The sequence below is a fragment of the Myotis yumanensis genome, unplaced genomic scaffold (genome assembly GCF_028538775.1).
Source record: "Myotis yumanensis isolate MYYU_CA2020_CCGP unplaced genomic scaffold, mMyoYum1.0.hap1 SCAF_2, whole genome shotgun sequence".
Taxonomy (NCBI): Eukaryota; Metazoa; Chordata; class Mammalia; order Chiroptera; family Vespertilionidae; genus Myotis; species Myotis yumanensis.
Window position 1 is genome coordinate 169469458 of NW_027223753.1, and position 21211 is coordinate 169490668.

At 39.1% G+C, this 21211-nt stretch overlaps 1 protein-coding gene and 1 non-coding gene across 2 annotated transcripts in view; both read left to right on the plus strand.

Annotated features, from left to right (window-relative positions):
* P3H2 (prolyl 3-hydroxylase 2) overlaps nucleotides 1–21211 on the plus strand; it is a 162857-nt gene that overhangs the window by 123595 nt on the left and 18051 nt on the right. The window contains exons 3-8 of the mRNA XM_070406582.1: nucleotides 1460–1649; nucleotides 7449–7580; nucleotides 8897–9039; nucleotides 9384–9473; nucleotides 13249–13289; nucleotides 14833–14927. Coding sequence (XP_070262683.1) covers nucleotides 1460–1649; nucleotides 7449–7580; nucleotides 8897–9039; nucleotides 9384–9473; nucleotides 13249–13289; nucleotides 14833–14927 — 691 coding nt within the window. The remainder of the gene's footprint in view (nucleotides 1–1459; nucleotides 1650–7448; nucleotides 7581–8896; nucleotides 9040–9383; nucleotides 9474–13248; nucleotides 13290–14832; nucleotides 14928–21211) is intronic.
* Nucleotides 20346–20449, plus strand: LOC139004576 (U6 spliceosomal RNA). Its single transcript, XR_011470450.1, has one exon. It is a non-coding gene; the product is annotated as a U6 spliceosomal RNA (small nuclear RNA).

Below are 21211 nucleotides of genomic sequence, written 5' to 3' on the forward strand. Positions count from 1 at the left end.
TGAGACATTATATTTGTTTTTTACAGCAGTCATATAGCATATAGTAAAGGAATAATAAAGATATATAATAGATTTATACATACTAGTATCAAAGTACATAAAGTTGATTGTCAGTCCCAAGAACATTTTAAAATTATGTTAAGATTGGACCATTCTGTCAGGTTGACTGGGTTTGTTCTCCAAGGCAGCCCAGCAGTAGCAGAGAGGGATATTTTATTAACAAACCTAACAGTCTGAAACATTGGACCTGAGAGCCACTTCATTAGCCCATCTTGCAGAGCTGTGAGCCTGCACTGAACTAGGGAGAATAAGACAAATGTTTAGTAGGTACCAACAGAGGCAAATGAGCACTAGTGGGTAGTATACAGGCCATTGCTCTATCCCAGGGGTGGGCAAACTTTTTGACTGGAGGGCCACAATGGGTTCTTAAACTGGACCGGAGGGCCGGAACAAAAGCATGGATGGAGTGTTTGTGTGAACTAATATAAATTCAAAGTAAACATCATTACATAAAAGGGTACGATCTTTTTTTTTTTAGTTTTATTCATTTCAAATGGGCCAGATCTGGCCCGCAGGCTGTAGTTTGCCCATGGCTGCTCTATCCTGTGTAAAAATAGTGGCTTGTTCATGTGGTCTTTCTGGTCTTCTATACCATACCTTTTGACAAGTGACATCCCCTCCAGCCCAGAATACTAGTTGTGAGAAGAGGGAATACAAATCTTCCAGATGGAATAATAGTTGGCCACTTATCAATTATGGTAGGTTATAAGAGCAAGCCCGGGGCAAGACCCTCCTCCCACCATGGGGCTAGGGGAGCGCACCAGCAGGTACCAGTTTGAGTTTCCCAGGGCCAGGTTAACACACTAGCTCTAGGGTATTAACCTGGGGTGCTGGCAACAACAGGTTATTCTCTGCTCCCCAACAAGGTCCTATTTTCAGCCCCTTTCCATACCTGGGACCAAAAACCCTTTTGGGATTTGGAGTCTCCCCTGTGGCTGCCAGAGACCCCCATGACATCCCCTCCTGGGTTACATGTATGTTTAATTCCCCCAGTAGGGCTAGATCATAGATACCAAGCACCTGTACCTATTTGACTGCTCTTTTGCCCCTCATAAGCCCATGGCGCTTCTCCTGCCAATCTTACAGTTGGCTTCTCCTTGTAAGAATTATAGAGGTTTCAGGTGCAGACAGTATAGTCTTGAGTGTGCTCAGGAAGAAAATGAAATTGACTGACACCACACTAGTTGCCCAGTTAAGTCCTTTCTTATCTACAATTAGTTGAAACTGGGAAGTTATACTTTACCTCCCAGTGCAATCCTTTTTTACCCTTTTACAGCACAGGAGTTCAATATCCCACCTACCTGAGTGGTCCCGAGTCTGCATGAACCCTGCTATCCAAGTGCCCTGCAGGTGGGTGCTATTTGAAAAAAAAAAAAAGTTTTTCTGTTTCTTTGTGCAGGAGAGTTACAGTGCAGGAGTCAAACATTACGAGGCCGATGACTTTGAGCTAGCTATCAAGTACTTTGAACAAGCTTTGAGAGAATATTTCAATGAAGATACAGAGTGTCGAGCCCTGTGTGAGGGGCCTCAGAGATTTGAAGAGTATGATTATTTAAGGTATAAAGCTGGTCTCTATGAAGCTATTGCAGGTAAAACTTACTTTTTTTCTTTTATTTATTTTATGATTATAGAAATACTACATGCAATCTCTAAAAATATTTCAACAACATAGAAGTGTGTATATACATATATTGTAAGAAGTGAAAGATTCTCATATATCTAAACACTCCTATCTGCTTGTAGATACATTTATGTAGTTTAAATTTTGGTGACTGTGCTCCCAAACATTTTCAGTTGCATATCTAAATATTTATGTAAGATAATTCTATTTTTTATAAAAATAGGACAATACTATAAATATTAATTACCAGCATATTTTTTTGTTTTATTTTATGCTTAACAATGTACTGTGGACTTCTTCTCATGTAAGTACATGGAGATCTACCTTATTGTATTTAATGGTTGCACAATGTTTCATTATATGGTGACAGCACAATTTATTCGACCAGTTTTTTACTGATGAATATTAAGGAAGTTGCAATTTATTATTCCTATAAACAATGTAGTAGTGAATACTTTTATATAGTATTCTTTAATTATTTAAAAGGGTATTCTATTATATGTGAGAATTTAATGTGTTACAAAGTAGTATTTAAAATAGTAGGTAATATACATTCTACATTAAGTGAGATTAACTAGTTAACCATTTGTGGTGGGAAGTGAGTTTTCTGGTGTATATAAAAATATGCACAAAAATGTATTGTATTTATATTAATAATTTAGGTGTAAAAATAAAACTGTTAAAAGAAAATGCAGTAGGACATTTGTGTAATAGTAGGAGAGGAAAAGCTCTTTTTTGCATGGCAAAAACAAGAAATATGAAGAAAAAGGTAGACCTTAATAAGACAAACACAAAAGATACAATAAGTCAAGCTGATTTACAAAGGACAAGTGGGAAAAATTGGAAAAAAATATTACAGGCAAAGTGTTAGTATCCTTAATATTTAAATGGAGCATGTAAATTATTATGAGTAGTAATTTATTTGTTACTTACTAGAAGTAATAATAATAAGAAACACTCACTTTGCAGTTACAATATACAAAGCACTTTACTTCTTTATCTCTCTTTTAATCCTCTAAACAACTTCTTGTGTAGATACTATTGTTATTCACTCTCTTCTTTTTTAAAAAATGAGGAATTTGTACCTCAGAAAGACTAAGTAATGTGATTAAAGTGAAACTTGGAATCCAGACTAGACATTTCTCACTCTGGGTCCCCATGTTTTAAAGGTTTACAGAATTGAAAAACAAGCAAAGGGTGATTTATTCAATAACAAATGTTTAACAAATAATTGTTGAGTGTGTAGTATGTTCCAAGTTATAAAAACAGTAGAGGCCTGGTGCATGAAATTCATGCACTGGGAGTAGAGTGTCCCTCAGCCCGGCCTGTGCCCTCTTGCAATCCGGGACCACTCAGGGCCTATTGGGGCTTTCCTTTCCCTTACTGCGAGCAGCTGACCTCGCCCCTGCTGCTGCCACTGCTTGCCATCTGTGCAGTGCAACTCCCCCATCCCTGTCCCTCACCACCAGTTGCCTCCCTCTGCAGGCCACAGGCACAGGCTTGGGGTGCGATTGCTTGGCTGGCCTGGGCCTCCCTCTGCAGGGCGATTGATCGTGGGGCCCCCAGATCAATGGCTCTGTAGAGGGAGGCCCTGCCCACATGCCGCAGCGCAGCCAGCCTGGTGGCCTGAGCCTCCCTGTGTGGGGTGATTGTGGAGTGATATTAGGGCCCCCCAATCAATCACATCGCACCTTCCTTGGCTGCCCTGATGCCAGTGCGTGTCATAGTGTGGTGGTCTAGAAGGTCGTCTGGATGGTAGTTCTGCTGTTCAGTTTTTTGGTCAATTTGCATATTATGCTTTTATTATTATAGATGAAAAATAGCGTTCAACTTCACATATACTCATAGAAACATAAATTCATGAAGTCAGTATGCTCTCCCCAACTTCCAGTGTTTTCTCTCTCCATAGAAAGTGCCACTCACCTAGTAGCTTAAAACAAACCTCAAGAAGTTATCTTTCAATCCAAAATTTCCCTCAATTCCTATACCCCGCTAATTTGTTATCAAACTTTGATAGATGTCCCCTTCTAATAGTACTTAAGATTCCCTGGTTCTCTTCACCTCTTTCACTACCACCCTGCTTCAAATCAACAGTATATTTTCACTAAGCCACTGTGATAGCCTCCTTGCTGGTCCTTATGTCCTCTTTGGGTTTTACTCTGTAGGGCTCAGTGGTTCTCAACCTGTGGGTCCCGACCCCTTTACGTACATCCTGCATATCAGATATTTACATTACAATTCATAACAGTAGCAAAATTACAGTTATGAAGTAGCAACAAAAATAATTTTATGGTTGGGGGTCACCACAACATGAGGAACTGTTTTAAAGGGTCGCGGCAACAGGAAGGTTGAGAACCACTGCGTGTAGGCCAACAGAGCAGTCTTCTAAAAAAAGGGAAAGTGTACTCACAGACATGCTGAAAACCCTCGTGGCTTCCATTGCACTTGGAATAAAACCCAAAACCTTTAACAAGGAGGACATACTTGTCTGCATTTTCATCCTCTTTCCCCCCTCCCCTCTTAGTGACACATTCCTACTGTAGTGCTTTTAATTCTTTGCATATGCCAAGCTCATTCCCACTTACAGACCTTCCAAATATCCTTTTCCTCTATCACTGGCTAATGTCCGGTCTTGTTCAGTGCCCAGTCCTCAGTACCTAAGTACTGAGTCTGGCAAATAGTAGGTTCTTAGTAAATATGTGTTACATGAATGGGTTGAATAACCAAAGGAGAGGAGATATCCATCACTTATACTGCGAAGACTAAAAGGGTTAATAATGCTCTGTATTTGTGAAAATGTAGGTCATACATTGTTGAGATCCTTCAGTGGGGCACTTGGGGAAATATCTTTTACATTAGACAAGGAAGTTAGAGTGAAAATTGATTTGTCAAATGACCAATTTGCCACACACTCGGTTACCCTAAATCAACTAAATTCACTTAAAATCAATACCAATATTTGAATCATTGAGGAATTTTTCCCCAGAGTTGTGTTTCATGGGGCTTCTGCCAGAACCATTTGCCTGCATTTTTGTGAGCACTGCTCATTTGAATGCCAGTTGCATGTGTTTTACATTTTAAATGTGTGTTTCTCTACAGAGAAATACTTTTCCTTTATTATAGTTTACTATCTTGTGGCTTTGTGGGGATATGTGTCCTCCCTCCACTTCCATATTTGCCTCTACACGTGCCTGCCTCTACCAATGGCGACTAAACAGCCTTGGCAAATGTCCTAGATCTGGTTTAGGAAAATTGACTAACAATTCCCCACAGCTTAACATTTAGTAATTTCCTCAAGGTCACCACAGCATGCTGTTTGCTGGAAAAGAAGAGAGATCTCCTAATTCAGGCTCTTAACACTTAACACGACTTCCAACACCATGACACCCACTTCCAGTAAAGAAAATTGATTTAAGAAAAAGTCATAGTCCTTTAAGTTCAAGCCAAATATTATATATTATAATAATATGGTAAATCTTGGGAATTTGAAACATATTCAATTTTTTATGGGAAAGAAATTTTAAAAAGTATTACCGCACAGTGTCTTGGATCTAAACTTATTAGAAACATATTAATTGCACAATAATGTTTGGTAAAAGAAGCAAGGAATACAACTAATAAAAAGTGACATTATAATGTTATGTAAATTCTTGTTTGGTTCAAAACTGTCCTAATTGTGGAGTAAAACTGGCTTTTAAACCATAAATGTATTTAGAAAGCCAGAATATTTTAATTTTTAGAGTTAGAAGACCATTAAAAATTAGAGAAATATACAAATGGTTTCTGAATACAGTTATTTATTACTAGCGATGCTTGTTGAAGCCCTAAAGGATATTATTGTGTCACTCTTACTTTGCTGCTATTTACATCTTGCTTTGAAAAATACTTTTATTCAGATTTTGAGTTTTTGGTGGATGTGTTTCCCACCTTTTCCTTTTGCTTGTCATTTGGAATTAGCAGGAGTGTGACCAGCTAAGGTAAATGACCAGCTAACTAAGAGAAAACAGTTGAGGGTTGTTTGTTATTATTTTCTTAAGAAATAAAATAGCTAGCTATTTGTTTCTAATATTCTAATCAAATAAACAGAACTCATTCTTTCCCTCACATTCCCCCACCTGGAGATAAGAATCAATGGACAGCACAGATTCTGTTAGCTATGCTATATTGGCTTGAGTTGGCCAGCTTATGTAAAAAATAGCACACTTTTTTTTCTTTTATTTATTTTTTATTTGTCTCAGAGAGGGAGGGAGAGGGAGAGAGAGAGACAGAAACATCAATGATAAGAGAGAATCATCGATAGACTGCCTTCTGCATGCCCAGGCATGTGCTCTGACCAGGAATCGAACCATGACCTCCTGGTTCATGGGTCGACACTAAACCACTGAGCCACCGTGGCCGGATGGCACACTCTTTTTTTTAATGTACCAGAAAATGTACCTTTCCTTCCTGTTGTGGTTTGGGGTTCTTCTTCAAGGCCATCGAGGTACAACCTGAACTCTGCCTAACTGAGTAGCTTTTGAAAGAAGGCAGTTGTGGTAAATTAAATTGTACAGTCATCATTCTCAAGAGAACTCGCTCACTCAGCACGAGCATGAATGAACTATTTATTCTCTTGCTGGCAAAGACTACCTTCATCTTCATTGTAAAAATCAAAATTGGGGCAAAATATAGCAAGTGTGTTGTTTTTTTACCCTCTGGTTCATTAGCCACTTGTGTTTACTCAGCTCATGCTTAGATAAGCCAGAGCCCACAACTAAAGGAAGCATGAAAACCCCTACACTTCAGGATCTTGGTCTGTTTGCAGGCAAGGAGAATGGGAACAAAGAAAGGGGAACACAGAGAGGCAAAGTGCTTATTTAAATTATTTAGCTTTCATCCTTCTCTTATTTTATGATGCCCTACAATATTAGGATTTGGTGTAGCTAAATTTTGTCCAGTTGTTGGACTAATTTGTAATTGGGCCAAATGGGTTCCTACTCTATAGCTGTAAAGGAATATTGTTTTTATTTCCCCTTTAGGAGAAGTTGCCTGACGATGTTAATATGCAGAAAGAGCATTCTCCTTTACTTCTCTGCAGGGAACTCCCCACCTACAGGGCAGTTCCTTTTTCTTAACAAAACCAGGACCCAAACTTCAGATTTTGACTCTGGCCTATTTCAGCCTATTAACATATCCAAAAAGAGGCTCTGAAGTTGTTATAATAGGAGAGTCAGCTATTCAGCTGGGTGTGAGTGGGGTGAGATGGCCTATGTCACTTTTAGGAGATGTATAGAAAACAGGGTACAGGGAAGAGAAGAGGGCAGTACAGACACACGACCAGCAGACAGAAGATTTGGAATCTACTATTTTTAAAAAATATATATTTTTATTGATTTAAGAGAGAAAAGGAGAGAAGGGATAGAAACATCAATGATGAGAGAGAATCATTGATTGGCTGCCTCTTGCACGCCCCTTCTTGCAGGCCCTATGCTCTTGACTAGAATTGAACCTGGGACCCTTCAGTCTGCAGGCTGACACTCTACCCACTGAGCAAAACTGGCTAGAGCTTGACTCTACTGTTAATTACTATAGTGATCACTGGTTAGGAGGCCGTGGCAAGTGACTTAACTCCCTTGGTGAAAAGGATTTCTGGTCATGGAGTGAGGATAATAATGATATGGTTCCCAGGTGTGGTGAGGTGAGGACTGCCCTGTTGTCACTGTGGCTCTAACTGAGGTCTGGACATTGAGCTGACTGGAGGGACCCACTGTGGGCTCTTGTCTTCCAGATCACTACGTGCAGGTGCTTGTTTGTCAGCATGAGTGCGTGAGGGAACTTGCCACCCGCCCTGGCCGCCTCTCCCCAATTGAGAACTTTCTTCCCCTGCATTATGACTACCTACAGTTTGCCTACTATCGAGGTAAGACCTTTGCAGGCCAGGGGTGGTGCTCCTGATTACAAAATCGCTCTCTCTTCTCACATCACCATAGCTCAGGACAAGAGGAGCAGGAGGTGAAACTATAAATGGGAAATGCTATGATAATGTCCTGAAAATGATACTAGACTGACATTTCATGTGATTTTCAAAAATTTTTTTTCGATTTAATTATAAAGGTAATATATTCACAGGTTCAGAGACCAAATATCATAAGAGCCCCCTCGCTTCCTTTTCCTCACAGCCCGATGTTATGTCCTGCAACATAGTTCCTTATTTATCCCTCTAAAAAGTTTATATGGAAACAATACACACATACACAACACCACACACACACACATACACACCCTGACTTATTTCTGCATCTTACACAATGAAGGTAGCATATTTTTTACACTGTTCTCCACATTGATTTCTTTACCTAAAAACACATATCAGACTTTTTTAGTAGGTTTGGCCTATGAAATTACCATTTGCTTAGGTCAAATTTGGGTAATTTTATATGATTCAACCTAATTGTATCAATACATACAGACCTTCCTCATTAATTTTTTTTTACATCTGCATATCATATAATTTATTTCATGTGATTCTTTACTGATGGGTATTGTATTATTTATAATTTTTGTTATGATAATTAAAGATAAAATGAATAACATTTTACATATCTTATTTTACACTTGCACATAATACCTATAAGATGGAATTCTATGATTAAATGGTTTGTTTGTAATTTTAATAGATGTTGCCAATTTTTTCTCCATTGAGTACATTTTTTATTGCTCATCAACAGAATATATTATCAAATTGTCAGGTATCAAATTGTCCCAATCTATTAGGTGAAAAATAATATCTCAATATAGTTTAATTTCCATTTATCTAAGAAAGAGACTGAGCATCTTTTCTTATATTTAAGAGCATTGAATATAATTTTGATTGCTGAAATTAGTCTTAGGTACCCATGTTGTCAAACTCAGTACAAAAATCAGAATTAACTACTAAAATTCTATTCTGTGTATCTGTATTAAATAATGTAAGTTGTCAGCATACATCTTCAGATGGAAACTTTTGATAATTTATGTAAAACAACTAGCACCAAAGAAGACCAAAGTAGTACATTTGGAATACCTGAAATCGTGTTCCTTCTACCTGTAACTATTTCTGATTGTTATACTCAGCCTCACCTTATCTTCCCTTATTGACATATAATGCTGACTTTTCACATACATGTTGAAGTATCCTTCAACCTCCTTTAGACAGACCTCAGCTGACTCTAATGCTTCAACTCCTTGATCTTTCAGTTGGTGAATATGTGAAAGCCCTAGAGTGTGCCAAGGCCTATCTTCTTCTCCATCCGGATGACCAGGATGTCCTAGACAATGTGGATTACTATGAGAGCCTGCTGGACGACAGCATGGACCTGGCATCCATCGAGGCCCGAGAGGTGAGATCAATGTTCTCAGAAGAAATTCTGCGTTCTACTAGGTGCTCCAGGGAGAGTTAGTAAAAAATATAACACTGCACTTAAATATACCTGAAAATTTAGTAAAGGTTCTAGAACTTGGTTCTTTTGAACTTTGTTAATTCCAGAAGCATGTTTCTTCATATGTACTAGCTTGTAAAAACCTGTTGAGATGGCGACATTTTTGCAGCTCTGTTTTTGTTTCCTTTTTTTTCTTTTTTTGCTTACTGTCACTGTCTAATAAAACCTATTTCCACTTAAATGTTTATTATATCTCTTAACTGTTATTTAAATTTAAATTTTTCTTTCATATTTTTCTCCTCTAGGATTTGGCTGTGTTTGTGAAGCGTCATAAACTGGAATCTGAACTAATAAAATCGGCTGCAGAGGGCCTGGGGTTTTCATACACTGAACCGGTAAGAGCAAAAAGGAAAAAGGGAGTGTTTTTTAAAAGAACTGTTCGGTGGGCATTTTCTTTATACTTTTATTACCCAGTCTTGTTTGTTGGAGATTCTAATCCCCTGCCTGAACAAAAAAGAGGATATGTGTGAATGATTCAATACTAGAGGCCTGGTGCACGGATTCATGCACCGGTGGGGTCCCTCGGCCTGGCCTGTGGGGATCGGGCCAAAACTGGCTCTCTTACATCCCCCAAGGGGTCCTGGATTGTGAGAGGGCACAGGTCAGGCTGAGGGACCCTACTGGTGCATGATTGGGACTGGGGAGGGCCTGCCAGAGGGTTCCAGGGTGTGTCTGGCTGTCTCACCTAGTACCAATTGGCCAGACTCCAGCAGCAAGCTAACCAACCAGAGTTTCTGCCCCCTGGTGGTCAGTGCGCATCATAGCAACTGGTTGAATGATCAAATGATTGGACTCTTAGCATATTAGGCTTATATATATATACTAGAGGCCTGGTGCACAAAAATTTGTGCACTCTGGGGAGGGAGAGGGGTTCCCTCAGCCCATCCTGTGCCCTCTCGCAGTCTGGGACCCCTCAGGAGATAATGACCTGCTGGCTTAGGCCTGCTCCAGAGTGGCAGAGGACAGGCCCAATCCCTAGGTGCAGCCCCTGGTCGGGCTCAGAGCAGGGCCAATTGGGGAGTTGGGGCACCACCCCCTGTCACACACAGAGCAGGGCGGATCAGGGGGTTGAGGAGCTCCCCCCTGTCATGCACAGAGCAGGGCCCATCAGGGTGTTGAGGAGCTCCCCCCTGTCACTCACAGAGTAGGGCTGATTGGGGAGTTGGGGCACCGCCCCCTGTCACACACAGAGCAGGGCGGGTCAGGGGGTTGGGGCTTCGCCACTGTCACACTCAGGGCAGGGCTGATGGGGAGGTTATGGCTCTACCCCGTCACACACAGAGCAGGGCCCATGGGGGGGGGGGATTTGGGGCACCACACCCTGTCACACACAGAGCAGGGCCAATCAGGGGGTTGGGGCTCCGCCACTGTCACACTCAGGGCAGGGCCGATCAGGGGGTTAGGGTGCTGCACCCTGTCACACACAGAGCCGCAGGGCGATCAGGGTGTTGGGGAGCTCCCCCCTATCAGGCACAGAGCAGGGCTGATCAGGGGGTTGGGGCACCTTCTCTTGTCAGGCACAGAGCAGGGGTGATCAGGGGGTTGGGGTGCCTTCCCCTGTCACGAACAGAGCAGGGCAGATAGGGAGGTTGTGGCCCCGCCCCCTGTCACACACAGAGCCACAGGGCGATCAGGGGGTTTGGGCGCTGCCCCCTGTCACGCTGATCCCGTTGCTGGGAGGCCTCGCGGCTCCGCTGATCACGGTGCCAGGAAGCATATTACCCTTTTACTATATAGAATAGAGGCCTGGTGCATGGGTGGGGGCTGGCTGGTTTGCCCTGGAGGGTGTCCTGGATCAGGGTGGGGGTCCCCAATGGGGTGCCTGGCCAGTCTGGCTGAGGGGCTGAGGGCTGTTTTCAGTCTGGCAGGTGACTGAAGCTCCCAACCGCTCCTTTTTTTCTTTTTTTTCTTTTTTTATTCTGGGCCAGCTTTAGCTCTGAGGCCTCGGTTGCTAAAAGCAGGTTTCTGGCCTTTGTTTACCTTCTGTATTTGATATAATGTTGCGGTCCGGCTGGCTGACTAAAGCCGGTTTCTGGGGTTTTGTTTAGCTTCTATATTTGCAACATAGTTGCTTAGAGTTGCAGCTGAGATGCCGGCAAGTCAGGCGGGGAACGTTGGAGTCCGCCGTCACTGGAGCAAGCAAGCCTCCCTGTTCGCTTCAGTGCATGGCTGCCGGCTCCCATCTTGGCTGGCAGTTAATTTGCATATCGCCCTGATTAGCCAATGGGAAGGGTAGCCGATGTACGGCTAATTACCATGTTTCTCTTTTATTAGATAGGATAGAGGCTCAGTGCACGAAATTCATGTACTGGTAGGGTCCCTAGCAGCTGCCAGCTGCCAGCCGGGTACTCCCTCTCTTCCCCTGGCTGCCACTGCTGGCCAGGGCCTCCCTCCTTTCCCCTGGCTGGCCCTGCCCCCTGGTCAAACTCCCAGAAGAACTCCCAGTTGAGGGAACAATTTGCATTCTATGCTTTTATTATATAGGATAAGTGATAAACAAACTTTAAAAGATTTTTTATAGATTTCCATGCCACTGAGATCCCAAGTCAAAAGCAAATGTATTAGGATAGAAGTGAAGTACTTTGTACATGACACATTTGCCTCAGGTTTGTTTTATTTCCTGAATTATGAATGCATTTGTATTTTCTCTTAAACATTTAAAACATTTTAAAAACTTCAAAAAGGACAAATCACTCATGATTATAGTACCCAACATGCTGACTTTTCTTCACTTGTTTAATCGTTCTTCATATGAAGACATATCTTTGGCAGAACTAGTACTGTGGCATATAGATATGTTTCTGTTTTGATTTTTATTTCAGGAACCATAAGCAATTTCTATGTTTTTACAGTTTCTAAAATTATTTTAGGTACATATATACAGTTGATGTCCAATAAATAAACTCTTCTCATGATGCTGAACATTTGATTTGTTTTCTCTTATACTTAATGCAATAAGCATTTTTCTGTTGAACTACACCGTTTGAATCAATTCCCAGGAGTGGGATTACTCTGCCATTCAGGGATATGAGAAGTTTTAAAGTTCTTGAAATTGCTTTTCTAAGAGTGTTTTCTGACCTTTAATGCTCCTAGCAATGCATAAAAATACCAGTTTACTACAAACATCTCAGCAATGAGAAATAACATTTTAAAATAATGTGTATTAAGCATATATTATATACAAAGTGGTACATCATTGTTGCATTAATTTGTATTCCTTTGATGGTCAGTAAAAACAAAATTTTCACATATTATTATTAATTATCATTTTTCCTCTAATTTGAATTGTCTGGACCTACTTTTTGTTCATTTATCTGTTAGCTATTATATATGTTCTTTATACAGTTTGCATGTTATATGTTTATAAAAAACACTATTTGAAAATATCTTATTTGTAACATATTCTTTTCATTTCTGTCTTAGTTATATCATGTTTTATTGGCACATTTAAAAAATTAGGTTAATTTTAATTTACCAATTCTAATGTAACATTTCTAATAGTTTTATCTAGTCCTACAAAGGATTTTTTTTCCCAAAACTGCATAATTCTGAGACCCCAGAAAAAGCCACTTGGTCACTTTTATAGTCCTGGAGAGATGATTGAGCTGGACTTTGTGTTTGTTTTATTCATAAAACATAAGAGAATTAGACTGGATGATTTTTAAAGAATATATATTTTATTAATTTTTTACAGAGAGGAAGGGAGAGGGAGAGAGAGATAAAAAAATCAATGCTGAGAGAGAATCATTGATCGGCTGCCTCCTACATGCCCCACTCTGGGGATTGAGCCCACAATCCAGGCATGTGCCCTTGACCGGAATTGAACCCAGGACCATTCAGTCCGCAGGCCAACGCTCTCTCAACTGAGCCAAGCCAGCTAGGGCAATTCCATGATATTTTTAAAAAATCTGTGCATTATTTTATCTTTATCAAAATTGTATTAACCTTAGCCTTTCTTTCTATTACTTTTAAATAAAAATATAAAGTATCATATATAACATGAATGTTTCATAACATTTTAGGCCTTTGGAGTGTTTTACAGGTATTCTATTTCTGTAAGTCATGTTTTAGTGACAAAACTAATTAAAAACCATTTTTAATTTAAAACAGAACTATTGGATTCGATATGGAGGACGACAGGATGAGAATAGGTGAGTTCTCTATTCAGAACACCAACTGTTTAATTTTAAAATATTTTTCAAAGGTTTAGAATTTCTTTTCCTTTAAAAAAAAAAAATTGAATTATGGTCGCCAGATGGGATGAGGTTTGGAGGAATGGGTGAAAGGGGGAAGGGATTAAGATGTATAAATTGCTAGTTATGAAAACAGTCACAGGGATGTAAAGTACAGCATAGGAATATAGTCAATAATATTGTAATAACTATTTATGGTATCAGATGGGTATTAGACTTATCTGGGAGGATAACATCATAAGTTATATAAATGTCTAATCACTATGTTGTATACCTAAAACTAATATACTATTGTTTGTTAACTGTTTATTTTTAATTAAAAGAAATGCATAGAGTCAGACCTATTATAAGAAATTGAGTTCTATGAATAGGCAAAAAGATATAATGAAAAGAATTCCAAACTGGGAACTGGTCCCAGCTGTTCCTGTCACTTCTGTGTAACCTGGAGTAATTTATTTTCCTCTCTGGGTCTCATGTTTTTATTCAAATTAAGGAATTGAAACAGGTGATCTCTGAGGGTTAAACATTCTGTAATTCTATAGCAAAGCAAATTGGATTTTTAAAAATTTATTAGTATAATAAAGCTTGAAAGCTTTACTGCAAGCTAAAATACTAGGTGTTGCTAACTCAATTGGAAGATAACTCATTTTTTGAAATGATAGAAGTCAAAAGTCAATTTACCTGTCATGAACAGTTCAAGGGATCATAGAATGTTGGTGTTACATGTCTGAGATCACATGGACAAGCCTATTCATTTTCAAATTTTAAAGCTGAGGGCCTGATAAGGCAAAGGACTCCTTTAGAATCATACACCACCAGGGACAGCACATCCAGATCCAACAATGCATATGCACATTTGGTTGTGTTCAATATGTGTAGACATATTGAAAGACCATCATGCTATTATTTGTGTGTTTGCAAAGTTTGACACAAATTTGTGTCTTCCTTCTTGAAATAGTTTAGAACCACTACATTAGGACGTGATTTATTTTAGTTCAATTATTGGTCAGTGATGAACACGCTATGTTCAAGACATATAATGTGACACTCTGAGCATTATATAGATGCATATGATAATTTTTTCCAGATTGGTTGTGATTCAGTCTTAAATTAAGGGACTAAGTTATGGATACAATTAACTGTAGTAAAGATTGCTAAGAAGATTTAGAGAAGTGAAATAGAACACACTCATGAAGGAATAGAAATGAACTTCCAGTAGCTCAGTTGTTTGGAGTGTTGTCCAGATACACAGGGTGTGTTCGTTTGTTCTCTCTCTCTCTCTCTCTCTCTCTCTTTCTCTCTCTCTCTCTCCCTACAATCAATATATTTTAAAAAAGAACTGCATGAAGGTAGTGACATTTTGTTTGCTCTTGAAAGATAGGTAGACTTCTGTACAATGAGCATATAAAATATGGAGTCATAGAGTACCTGGGTAAAGTATCTTTGCTTTTGAACATCTTTATTCAATGAGAAATTGCCATTCCCACTTTTAAATAAGCAGGGTCCCTTCAGGAGTGAACGTGGAAGGAGCAGAAGTTCATGGATTGTCATCAGGGAAAAAACCATCACCCAAGATTGACCGAGACCTAAGAGAGGGTAAGTATCTATGCACTTTTACTCTTAGAAGGAGGGTAGGGGTAGAATGGGACTTGATCAGTTGTTATTCAGATCAAGGCAAAACGTACTTTCTCTGGAACATGAAGAAAAGGACTAAGCTACTACAATTCATGAAATTCTGAAAGCAAGGCTTAAAAACAAGAACGTCTCAGATTTGTATATCATTACCTTTAGTTTCCAGCAAAAGAACTTCTGTTTCCTATAAGAATCTTGTGAGACAGGTAGGGGCTGTGTGATCATTGCCATTCTCAGTTCGGTACCTGAGGCTTAGAGAGATCACATGGCTCACTTTTGTCATATAGTGTGTGAGTAGTGCTGGATAGTATAGAATAGACTGTGTATCAGAAGAACTTGAAGAGACAGCTTTGTGGGATGTTAGATTAGTTCATCTAAGATGTTTGAGGCACATATATCTGAGATCAAGGCTATGTGAGAGAAGTAGAATTTAGGTTGAATTGACAGAGATGTCGAGAGAGCCATTCTAGTGGATAAAACAAATGGAACAAAGGCACAGAGAAGGAGAAAGCAGAGGATCATATGCTTACTTAATATCAACAATTTTTCAAGCAAATTCATGCGCAAAGCATTTTATTGTATTTATTTAAAATTTTTATATGCGATATTATTTTGTATTAGTTTCAGGTGTACAGCATAGTGGTTAGACAATCACACACCCTATAATACCCACAATTCCTTTTATTTATTTTTTTAAAATATAATTTATTGATTTTTTACAGAGAGGGAAGGAGAGGGATAGAGAGTTAGAAACATCGATGAGAGAGAAACATCGATCAGCTGCCTCCAGCACACCCCCTACTGGGGATGTGTCCACAACCAAGGTACATGCCCTTGACCGGAATTGAACCTGGGACCCTTCAGTCCACAGGCCGACGCTCTATCCAGTGAGCCAAACCGGTTAGGGTCACAATTCCTTTTAATGATGGCAGCATCTCATGTGAGAAGTGTCCCTACTTCATAGACAAGAAAAACCAGACTCATAGACATTTCGTGATTTGTCCAAAGTCTCACAGCTCAGAATAGGTTGCTGGCATTTAAGCCCAGGCTTTTGAATCAAAACCCCATTCTCTCTTCTTCACCTGAGGATGGAACATAGAAGTGTCTAGATACCAAAAATAATCCAAATTAAATAATTTTGCAGAAACTCTCCTGGAGAGGAAGTACAGTACTACTTTCCCAGAAAGAAGCTTGTCAGCACATTCTTCTAGCAGTCAGTGGTCGGCAAACTCATTAGTCAACAGAGCCAAATATCAACAGTACAACGATCGAAATTTCTTTTGACAGCCAAATTTTTTAAACTTAAACTATATAGGTAGGTACATTGTTATTAACCTAATTAGGGTACTCCTAAAGCTTAGGAAGAGCCACACTCAAGGGGCCAAAGAGCCACATGTGGCTCGTGAGCCGCAGTTTGCTGACCACGGTTCTAGCTGATTTGAAAACTACTGGCTCTCTACAGCTCATATTTCCCAGCCCTTTCCTTCCTTAGTTTCCAAGTCAACTTGAGGTAGTAAACAGGATAATATGATCATCTAATCTGACCTGGACCTTAATTTGTAGCCACAAAGCCCAAGCTGTTTCATAAGTGCTTAATGGTCAGCCAGAGTTCATGCTGCTATTTAAGCCAAGAAGTTGCCCAGGAAGTACATGACAATAAGCCAGAACTTTGCTGTAAAGGTTTGGGAAACTCCAGAAGAGTTGCCAAATTTCAAAGCATTATTTTTCTGCCGACCCAGGAATCTGATGTCCAGCAACTGATGAGGAAGATTAATAGGAAGAGTTGAATAGAAGACAACACAGGATGGAGAAAGATCATGATTGGCTGGGTTACCAAATTCTATCATTTCTGCTTAATTTTCTTAGTTGAATTAGGCCAAAGGACCTTACAATGTTCTCTGGGAATCCACTGGAAAGCTTTCGGTGCAGTCACTAGAGACCTAAATAGTGTCTAAATTAAGAACAGTGGTAGACAGGGGCAAAGTTCCCAACCAGAAAACACTTTCCTATCGTAGCCTGGCTGAAAGCAGGTGTCAGGCAGACAAGAAAGGATGCGTGCTTTACAGAGTAGAATGTGTTTCAGCTTTTCTCATTTTCCACAAAGACATTGTCATCTACTCTGGTTACCTAACAGTAGTTAGTCATATTCATATTGGACAGATCCCAAGTATTAAGATGGGAGTGGCCCAGGGTGACTGTAGTCCATGGAATATACATGTCAACTTCTAAAAAACATCTGTCACTTATCTATTCTCCTTTCAGCCATCAGTTTTCCAAAGGTCCTGCTTGATAATAATCTCAGAGCCAGTGAGGTATAGTAGGACTAACTTTGGACTTGGAATCAGGAGACCAGGTTTCCTGGATTGCCTCAGTCTTATGTGCTCTGAAGTGATGGATAACTAGAGACTCAATCTCCCAGGACCCTATGCTCCCCATCTGTACAACAAGGATAGCCACTGTTGGAGAGGATGAATGTGAAATTTTTGGTAAACTTTAAGGGGTTGTGCTCATATAAGGGCTTGTTAGTCAGCATATTCCTGTCATGCCTTTATGACATTGAGATATTTACGGCAAAATGATTCTTCTTATGAGCCACAGACATTGAGCACGAGGGGTGTTTTCCTGGATGATCCTTCCTTATTGCAAATGGAGAGTTAGAGCCAGGCACATACTTTATGAATGAGAGAATTAAGTTGTTGAAATCCCTTTGGGCTGTGGTTAAGAGTTGGCTGAAGCTATCAAATCAGGCCCCAGGAACCACAACTTACTGGACTACTTTTTTATTTTATTTTAATGTTTTCCTCTCTCTGATGTGCTACTAGTCATTTGTAGGCTGGTCGGCTTGCATTTTTGAATGGCAGGATTTCTTTTTTTCTTTTCTTTTTCCCCCTTTTGGTTAGTGAGTGGGTAGTTAGTTGTTTTTTGGTTAAATGTATGTGTGAGAAACCTCTGAATAAAACTGCATTGTGGTGACAGTGTCAGCAGCATATAAGGCAGTTTTCTAGTACAGATTTGTCTGAACCTGTAGGGTTTAGGCTAGTGATGGCGAACCTATGACATGCGTGTCAGAGATGACAGGCGAACTCATTTTTTTGGTTGATTTTTCTTTGTTAAATGGCATTTAAATATATAAAATAAATATCAAAAATATAAATCTTTGTTTTACTATGGTTGCAATTATCAAAAAATTTCTATGTGTGACATGGGACCAGAGTTAAGTTAGGGTTTTTCAAAATGCTGACACGCCAAGATCAAAAGGTTCGCCATCACTGGTTTAGGCATTTAAGACTCCATTTGCATTCTGCTCCTTCACTTGATCTATGTTGTTAGTTATAGCATTGTTGAGGGAATTGTCAATATCTCAGTAGCTTTCTTTTATCTATCTATTTATTAATCCTTACACATTTTTATTGGTTTTTAGAGAGAGAAGAAGAATGAGAAAAACATCTATGTGAGAGAAACATCTATCAGTTGCCTCTTGTATGAGTCCTGACCAGGAATCGAACCCACAACCTTTTGGTGCATGGGACGATGCACTGAGCAACTAAGCCACCCAGCCAGGGCTCAGTAGTTCTCTCTTTTTTTTAAAACACCTCTTTTTTTTAAAACATCCAGGTGGCCAACTGGATTTTTATTTTATTTTTTTAAATATATTTTATTGATTTTTTACAGAGAGGAAAGGAGAGAGATAAAGAATTAGAAATATCGATGAGAGAGAAATATTGATTAGCTGCCTCCTGCACACCTCTTACTGGGGATGTGCCCGCAACCCAGGTACATGCCCTTGACCGGAATCGAACCCGGGACCTTTCAGTCCGCAGGCCGACGCTCTATCCACTGAGCCAAACCGGTGTCGGCAGTAGCTCTCTTTTAAATATACTCCATTATGCTTATTAAGATGACTCAGTCAGAATTAATACAATATACTAGTCATATATTACTAATTCAGTAATAATCATCATAGTAATAGTAAATACTTATATGGAGCTTAAGAATGGTAGGCATTTTTCTAAGTGTTTTATTTAGTTTTAGTAACTTTTAAAGTTATACTTTTAAAATAAGTCAAATTATATTTAAAGTAATACACTCTCAATATAGAAAACAAGATAAACATGGCAAAGTACAAACCAACCTAATTCATTCAACTCTTGGTCTGTTTTCCATTCCTAATTAGAAAATGTTTTTAGTGAGTATCTTGTCTTTCTTGTTGCAAGAAAATGTTTTTATATTTCTAAATGGGAGTGGAATATGCAGTTGACTTTTCCAAATATTTGAGGGATAGCCTCAATTTGGCTATGAATCTCACTCAACTATATAGATTAGAGTAATCTTCCCCAAGCAAACTGTGTTTTATTTTAAGAAGTTCCATGATGGGAGACAAAGTCTACTGTTGTTGATTTTTATCGCTATGAAAATTATTAGCTCAAATATAGCAGCTTCCAATAACATACATTTACTATTTCTCAGTTTCTTGGGGTCAGGAGTCTGGGGGTAACTTAGCTAGGGTCTATTGCTTGAAGACCTTTATAAGCTGGCATCTTTTCTAAGGCTTGACTGAGGAACTATTTTCTCCCAAGTTCAGATGACAGAATTTGGAACTTAAAAGTTTATTTGACTGTGGTTCTCAGTTCCTAGTTGTATTTTTTTGGTTGTTTGTTTGTTTTTGTTTAAATATATTTTTATTGATTTCAGAGAGGAAGGGAGAGGGAGATAGAAACATCAATGATAAGAAAGAGTCATTGATTGGCTGTCTCCTGCATGTCCCCCACTGGGGATTGAGCCCACAACCCGGGCATATGCCCTTGACCAAAATCGAACCTGGGACCCTTCAGTCTGCAGGCCAACGCTCTATCCACTTAGTCAAACCAGTTAGGGCCCTAGTTGATTTTTGGCTAGAGGAACACATCAATTTTTTGCTATATGAGCCTGTCCAATACAGTCACTTGCTTCATCAGATTGCAAGCTGAGAAGGTAATAGACTGAGTCAGCTAGCAAGATAGAAGTTGTAATCTTATGTAATGCAATCACAGAAATGACATCCCATCACTTTTTTCCATATTCTATTGGTTACAAGCAAGATCCAAGCCCTGCCCACACTTGAGGGAATCAAATTACACAGGCCTATGAACACCAGGAGGCAGTGATCATTAGGGTTCATCTTGGAGTCTCTCTGCCATAAGAAGGAAGGAAGGAAGGAAGGAAGGAAGGAAGGAAGGAAGGAAGGAAGGAAGAAAGGAAGGATATTGTGCTCAATTAAGGGTGAGCACTACTACATATTGTATTAATACTTAGGATATTCATAATGCATGCTCTAAAAAAGTCCTCTTAAATTTGGTTTAGCTCAGTACTTCCCAAACACATTTGATCAGGAAACTACTTTTCGTGCTCGCTTCGGCAACACATTTATTAAAATTGAAATGAGACAGAGATTAGTGTGGCCCCTGCGCAAGGATGACACGCAAATTTGTGAAGCGTTTCATATTAAAAGCAAACAAACAAAAAAAAGAAACTATTTTTTTCATCAAAAGCTTTTCTGTAGAAAAAAGTTTGAGAAACATTGAACTGTAAAAAAAAATATATTTTTATTTTTTTCTATTCACCCAAAAGATTTGTACTGAAACTGGGAGCTTGGGCATATATTCCTGAAATCCAAGAAATTCTATACTAATAAAGTTTGATGACAATTTAAAAATATTAAGAGGAACAACTAGTGGGACATCTGAATAACCACCTTATAGCCAAGTACTCCCATGAGATTTCACACCTCCATGGTATGGGTGCAGTTACCATCACATTGGCAGCAGTTAATAATATTCAATGATTGAAGACTAACAAGAAATAAAATAGTACAAATTTATAAATAATGTATGAGGACCAGTTGAAGACCAACATTTATCATGGTACACTAAGATTTTGTCATAATTTCAATAGAGAAAAGTTGTGGTAGAATAAATGAGTTATTACACACCAAAAGTACTAGAAGAACGTTGCCTCAAAGAACCTTGACCAGATCAGTTAGTAGTATATTCATGAGGAATGTAGCTTTGTTTGTTTCTGTAAAATAACATTGATCATTTCATTAACATAGCTCATTTTAATATATTTGGTTTATGGTCTTGCTTTTACTTAATCTTGTAAATTGGTTTTTTGTATTATGAAACCATGAAAATAAATACTGTTTTCATCATTTTATAATTGCAAATATGGAAATGAAATTATAGTATAAATAGTTTGTCAGCACCATATTA